This window comes from Protobothrops mucrosquamatus, unplaced genomic scaffold (genome assembly GCF_001527695.2).
Source record: "Protobothrops mucrosquamatus isolate PMUCROS unplaced genomic scaffold, P.Mucros_1.0 scaffold_165, whole genome shotgun sequence".
Classification (NCBI taxonomy): domain Eukaryota; kingdom Metazoa; phylum Chordata; class Lepidosauria; order Squamata; family Viperidae; genus Protobothrops; species Protobothrops mucrosquamatus.
Window position 1 is genome coordinate 184,793 of NW_015386241.1, and position 7,291 is coordinate 192,083.

Below are 7,291 nucleotides of genomic sequence, written 5' to 3' on the forward strand. Positions count from 1 at the left end.
TGTGGTTTTTAATCAATGTCCACAGTTGAGTTGAATGCAATTGGCTTATTGCAGTAGATGATGTCTTGTTCTAATTGAACTAATTCTTGAAATGCCAAGGAATACCTCAACAGCAGCTTTAGCGCGTTCAAATTCCTCTTCCAAGGAATGATTTCGGGTTAGGAGTGGTCCTCCCCAGCATTGCTCTTTGGTTGACCGGCCCTGGAAGAAAACCACAGTCAGAAAATAAGGCAAGGCAAGATAATCATTGAAAGAATCAGAATCTTAGGGCTAAGTTTAGGTTTGTATCAGGAATAAAGATATTTTCAAACTGAGCTTATCTCCTGGTGATTGCACCCATGCATTTTTCTTAGCAGCACTAGGATGTACACAAGTATTTCTTTATTCAAATTTATTATAGCTGCCAAACTTCAATGGACTCCTAACAACAGTTTGTTATTCCTTTCTTGTGTTTTTTAATTTTTCTTATGGATTAGTCTAATAGTTCCCAAATGGTTTCCTACTTAAATACTAGCCAAGGTGACCCTACTCAGCTTTCAAGATAAGCCAAACATAAATAACAACAACAACAACAACAAAGTTGGAAGGGACCTTGGAGGTCATCTAGTCCAACCCCTTGCTCAGGCAGGAAACCCTACACCATTTCAGGCAAATGGCTGTCCAGTCTCTTCTTAAAGACTTCCAGTGTTGGAGCATTCACAGCTTCTGGAGGCAGGTTGTTCCACTGGTTAATTGTTCTAACTGTCAGGAAGTTTCTCCTTAGTTCTAGATTGCTTCTCTCCTTGATTAGTTTCCATCCGTTGCTTCTTGTCCTGCCTTCGGGGGCTTTGGAGAAGAGCTTGACTCCCTCTTCTTTGTGGTAGCCCCTGAGATACTGGAACACTGCTATCATATCACCCCTCGTCCTTCTCTTCATTAAACTAGACATTCCCTTCATTAAACTAGACGTTCGTTTCTTATATGTTTTAGCCTCCAGTCCCCTGATCATCTTTGTTGCTCTTCTCTGTACTCTTTCTAGGATCTCGACATCTTTTTTACATTGTGGTGACCAAAACTGGATGCAGTATTCCAAGTGTGGCCTTACCAGGGCATTGTAAAGTGGTATTAACACTTCACATGATCTTGACTCTATCCCTCTATTAATGCAGCCCAGCACTGTGTTGGCTTTTTTGGCAGCTGCAGCACACTGCTGGCTCATATTTACGGTAAGTGATTGTCCACTAGGACTCCGAGATCCCTCTCACAGTTACTACTATTGAGCAAGGTACCCCCTATACTATACCTGTGCATTTGGTTTTTCTTGCCTAAATGTAGAACCTTACTTTAAAGAAATTTTAAAGATATGCTGCTACCTCTTGAATTTGCACAAATGTATATTTGGGCTAGTACTGTGAAGCTGTACATCTTCTTAGTCTAGTCTCAATTATTACAATTCACTGCAGGTTTTGGAGTTAGATGTGGCTCTCAGACTTTAGATTGTGAATTCCTGATTTAGAAAACTTCACAACATTGTCCATTGCTTGTGTCGTGCTCGAAGGAGTTTTCCTTAATTAAATTGAAAATGAAAGGTCCTTATTCCTAGAGCCGAGTCTAGGTTTTTAGGAAAAACAGTCAAGGAAGATAACCATAAAGAAGCCTCTTTTGGGAAGGTATTTGATGGTAGAAACTTGGCTTAGAAATCACTTTCCTTAGTACACTTCCTTTGATCCCCAGTGTATCCAATAATTATATTTATTTCTTTATTATTGAATTTATACAACGCCTATCTTTCTATCCAATATCACAAACAAGTCAGTGCTTTGCCCTTTCCAGAATACAAAAGTTTCAGATGCTGATTTTAGCTCTGCTTTTCCTGCCTTCTTCTTTTTCTTCTCTGACTTTGGAGGTATTACAACTGATATACATCTTGTATTGGAAAGGGAGGGAGGGAGGGAGGGAGGAAGGAAGGAAGGAAGGAAGGAAGGAAGGAAGGAAGGAAAGAAGGAAGGAAAGACATTAATATGGTCACAGACCAAATGACTAAGAAATTGTTTCCATATTAAACTATTGAGGGGAATTCTTCTTTCCATGGCTGAGAGTGAGTGAGTGGTTCCAAATTCTTCTAACAAATGCTTGGGAAAAGTGTGTATTATTTTGAATAGAGTTGAAAGTACTTTGCTAGATGGAAGCTGGAATCATGGCTGCCTACCAACAATATTGGTGGCCAAAGGCCATGCTTTGTCTCATTGTTAATCTCCACCAGTCTTCACTTTGCTTGAAGTGAAGCCATTGCTTGATCACAGCCCAGTTCTTTATCAACAGCAGTGAAGCTGTATCAAACATTTTCTCATCAATTTCAGCTTCTAAGCCCCCCCCCCCCCTGTTTTCATTTTCCACTTTGACCAGGCAGTAGTGATTTGTGGATACCTGCTATTCCTGGCTTTTTCTTTTGTTCAGCCTCTTTCTTTGGATTCATCCCATGGGAAGAAGTGCAATGCAAGTTGATAATCCCCCTTTTCATTAAAATAAAACCCCTTTCTAAACTCATGAACCCGCTGAAAAGAAATTTCAACTTTCAATGCAGGGATAAGCCATGGAGTGACCTAAAAAAACGTTGGCTTTGCTAAGCTCATGATCTCAGGCTTGTCCGAGGTCAAACTCATTAACCAGATCTCTTTCCAACAAAAAGGGGGCAACTACGTGTGCTTACATGATTTTACTTTGGATCATTATAATTCTTGCAGTTACTCAGTTGTAAAGAGTTGCCAGATGCATAAAACACTGAGCTAGCTGTTTTTTTTTCCCTTTGGGAGAAGGAAAAGGATCTGCTGATCTTAGTCTGAGCACTACTGAATGAAGAACAAGTTAGAGCAGTGTTTCTCAACCTTGGTAACTTTAAAAAGTGTGGACTTCAACACACTTCGACAAGGCTGGCTGGGGAATTCTGGGAATTGAAGTCCACACATCTTAAAGTTGTCAAGGTTGAGAAACACTGGGTTAGAGCAGTGGTCCCCAACCTTTTGGGCACCAGGGACCGGTTCCGTGGAGAGAGGTTTTTCCGTGGACCGGAAGGGGCGTGGTTTTGCATGTTGCCTGCATCCCACGGATGGGGCTTCGCTTGTTTGCACAGTCCGGTTTCTGGCATGCTGCAGCCCGGTACCGATCCATGGCCCAGGGGTTGGGGGCCTCTGGGTTAGAGCATGCTTCTTCACAATTCTCAGTTGATTAAGATGACACCAGATGTGATATGGTGTAATAGGTGCATAGCAGCATAACTAGGTATGTAAGATGTTAGCTTAATGGCTCATTAGACTATTTAATATTCATAAACGTTAATCTCAAGGCAAGACTATCTGGAATGTAGATGGTTTCTGAACTACTGAAAAGCATACAGTAATTAGAAATGGCCTCTATCAGTATGTTCATGCACATTGTCCCAAAAGTGCTTTTTAAAATGCAACTGGACTTTCTTTGTTTTTCCTTGAAGAAGTTTTGCTTCTCATCAGTTCTGAAGAAGCTTCTTGGATGAGAAGTAAAATGTGACATCTTCAATCTTCAGTTGCTTTTGGGACACTTTTGGGACAACCATGACCTGGATGACTGAGACTCTCCATAGACATTCATGCACATATTCCCTTAATACTGGGAACGTTGTGCATGTGTGGAAGGACAGGAGTGCTGGTATACCATAATGGCTAAAATATATTCCTAGTACCTCGTTTGAATTGGTCTTAAGCAAACTCAAGTCCTTGTAGCAATATTTATGGTAGGGTGATTCCTGTTCATATCAGTGCTGCATTACTGAGATACTATTCTGAATACAGTATGTCCCAAATTCATAGTTGCTCTGCAACTATCACTGTTTTTTTTAAATGTTGATTTAATTCTTGTCATGTTAAGTATGCATGTCCTTAAAAGCTGCCAATCAGTCAACTGGTGAAATCAAAATCAATGCAGAAAGAGTCCAGAGGTTAAATCTGACATAATCAAACATACATTTGTTTTTAGGCATGCTTTTTTCAAGTGTCTCTGATTTTTATGCAACATACTTGAATATATTAATTTATATGAACTTTTCCAGATGGGAACAACTGACCCCAGTGTTTGATTGATTGACTGACTGAATTACTGCTGTTCACTGCTGTTCTGAAGAATGGATCAATCCTCCTCCAGGGTAAGATTTAACATTTAATAAATGCTACCCCAATGATTTCTGTGCACTTTCAAGTAGCTGTGCTTGGGAGATACGTCAGAAAATGACATGGCTAGAATAATATCCTTGCTCCTGAAACCCACCTAAGATGCGTTGTAATTTTAACACATTGGACAAGAAGGCATATCGTCAAATTCTACAAAGGAATTGTATATATTAAACCACAATTGAAACCACCTCTTTTGTTGATGGATGACCAAGGTAGATTTGTAGCTGTGGAAGTGCAGATCCAAGAAGTTTAAATCTATAGTACAGGTACTCCTTGACTTAACAATCATTTGTTTGTTCCATACAGTATTAACCTTGTGAACTCTACAGCTTCCTCCTTTTGTTATGTATTCAAGATGGCCAGTGATTAATATTTATATGTTACTTATATGTAAGGGTGTAGGTCTATACATATGTTGTATATAGTATGTTTTAAATGTGTGTTATGTATGTGTACACTTGAGAGCAAGCAACTAAATTTCATTTTTAATGTGTGCCGTTGTGCCCACAGGGAAAAAAGTTGACAATAAAGTTATCTAATTCGTTTAGCGACTATGTGGCAAGAAAGATCGTAAAATGGGGCAAAACTCACTGAACACATGTCTCACTTAGCAACAGAAACTTTGGGCTCAATTGTGGTCATAAATCGAGGACTACCTGTAGATCCTGGGCTGCTTTTCTAAGTGCATCATAAAAAATACTACATTAAATGTCAAATACTATTAAAATAACTAATAGCGTTAGTAATGATGCAGATACCAGGATTAATAATATTGATTTGCAAAATATGAATATTATCTGGAATACACCACAGTTTTTGGCTGCTTCAAAACACGACTAGTCTAAATAAAAGCCAGCTCTTACCTTTGGTGCAGGGGCTAATTCTAAATCTGTGGCTGAAATAGATTCCAGTGTGGTTTTACTGGTGGCCAGCTCAGGCTGGGATCTGTTTTCCGCCAACCTACAAAAGAACAAAATTGTACCTCCTTGAATTGCACCCAGGAGTAATTGGTGATTAGTGCAGTTCACTCTCAGCAAAGGTGTTATGTGATCATTGCATGGCCCACACATCACTGTTGATACTGTGGCATTCTGAACCAAGTGTAGCTTTTGAATAGTTTTCAAGGGCAGCGCCATGTAGAGCGCAATGCAACAGACTATCCTCAAGGTGATTGAGATACAAGTGACTGTAAGAATGAGTCCATGAATTCTAACTGGCACCGTCATTTGTTTTCTGACCATTTTATGCTGAAGTCATGCTCAGCTTTAAACACTAACAAGCATTTCTCTTGGTTCTCTTCCTGTAGTATATTATTATACAATGCACACATGATTTGTGGCTGAGCTGTTCCCTGCTTTCCCATTGGTTTGAGTCATCTCCTTACAGGCATGATAGTCAACTAAATTGCAGCTGTGGGATGGCAGGCTATGAATGGTGTATGGCTAAGGAATTAACTACAGGTTGCCCAGAATCTGTAGTTTGAAAGGGACCTTGGATTAGATCTTCTAATCCAACCTCCTGCTCAGGCAGGAGACCCTATACCATTTCAGACAGGTGGTTGCCCAATCAGCGATGGACCACTCACGACTTCTGAAGGTCCACTGATTAATTGTTCTAATTGTCAGGATGACACGGGTAGAATGAGGTAGGATAGTTCATCTCACCCAACGAGAGGATTGGCCCTCAGAGAAAGTTAAAAGCACAAATTACCACACAAATTCTTTTGATGGAGCTTTAGAAGATGATGATTTTCTCTCAGGACCTGAAGAAGCTTTGCCAGCTCTTTCTCCACGATGCTTGACTTCATCCCATTTTTCTAGTTGCGCCTGGATATTGACTGGATAAGGCAAAAGAAAATGAATTCTTGGAAGAAAAGCAAATATTAAGCCTCTCTCCAGCTCAACTAGACGCCTCGTAGCCATCTTAGCAACAACAACACAGGAATGTCTAGCTATTGGTAGTCCTCAATTTACAACCATTCATTTAGTGTAACTGTTCAAAGTTACAATGACACTGAAAAAAGGGACGTATGACCGTTTTTCACACTTAGGGCCGATGCAACATCCCTGTGGCCAAATTCAGACCCTTGGCAACTGACTCATATTTATGACGGTTGCAGGTGTCAAGACTGATTCGCCCTTTCACCTACATTTTCTCCATCGCTCATAATTTGACAGAAAACAGAATAGAGATTGTGGAATGGAATCCAAAGGTGGAAGAGATGGTACCTAGGCAACTGAGGTATCTTTGAGAGCCTGCAAGAATGCCATGGTCACTAATGCAGGTGGACTTTTCCCGTAACAAGCAGACATATTACTATTGGACAATATGAACACCTAGTGGATGGGGGCGAGGGAAGCTATTATTTAATTAAGTAAGCTTTTGTGTGGGAAAACCAGATTTGGTTTCATTTCTTCCGTGCCAATGTAAATTTTCAGTAAAATATTATACTCTTGATAAAATCATGTCGCAGGAGTTTCTTTTTCTGGAAATGCCAAATGGACAGTTGACAGCAAGGTCCTGGGGACCCTCTGACAAGCAAAATCAACGGGGAAGCCAGATTCACTTAACAATTGTGTTACTAACTTAACAACTGCAGTGGTTCACTTAACAACTGTAGCAAGAAAGGTAATAAAATGGGACAAAATCCACTTAACAACTGTCTTACTTAACAACAGAAATTTTGCAGTCAGTTGTGCTCGTAAATTGAGGACTACCTGTACCGCGTTCTTTCAAGAGGTTTATTTGACCTTTTGGTCCAACCTATTCTTCTGGACCAAAATGGTGTCCCTTCATCCAAGCATGAACCAAGGCCGACCCTGACTAGCTTTTCTATTTCAGAAAGGTTAGCTAAGTCACAGCAGGAAAAGGGCATCTCAGAAATAGATTTCTTTCTCTTGAAACCAAAGAAAGAAGGAAATTGTCGCAAGCCCTCTCCACTGTGAGTTTTATATATGCTGCTGCTGCAGTAGAGAATACAATGGATGCATTCACATAACACCCTTAACCAGTTATGGGATAACAACTTGATGGTGGCATTTGCATCAACTATTAAACTTGGTTGGAGTTAAACGTAGGTACCATTTATTTATTTATTTATTTATTTATTT

At 40.0% G+C, this 7,291-nt stretch overlaps 1 protein-coding gene across 1 annotated transcript in view; it reads right to left on the reverse strand.

Moving 5' to 3' along the window:
- The window catches only part of PEX5L (peroxisomal biogenesis factor 5 like), a 53,568-nt gene that overhangs the window by 16,066 nt on the left and 30,211 nt on the right, over positions 1 to 7,291 (reverse strand). The window contains exons 5-7 of the mRNA XM_015821515.1: positions 5,892 to 6,018; positions 5,045 to 5,141; positions 106 to 201 (exon numbers count right to left, since the gene is read on the reverse strand). Coding sequence (XP_015677001.1) covers positions 106 to 201; positions 5,045 to 5,141; positions 5,892 to 6,018 — 320 coding nt within the window. The remainder of the gene's footprint in view (positions 1 to 105; positions 202 to 5,044; positions 5,142 to 5,891; positions 6,019 to 7,291) is intronic.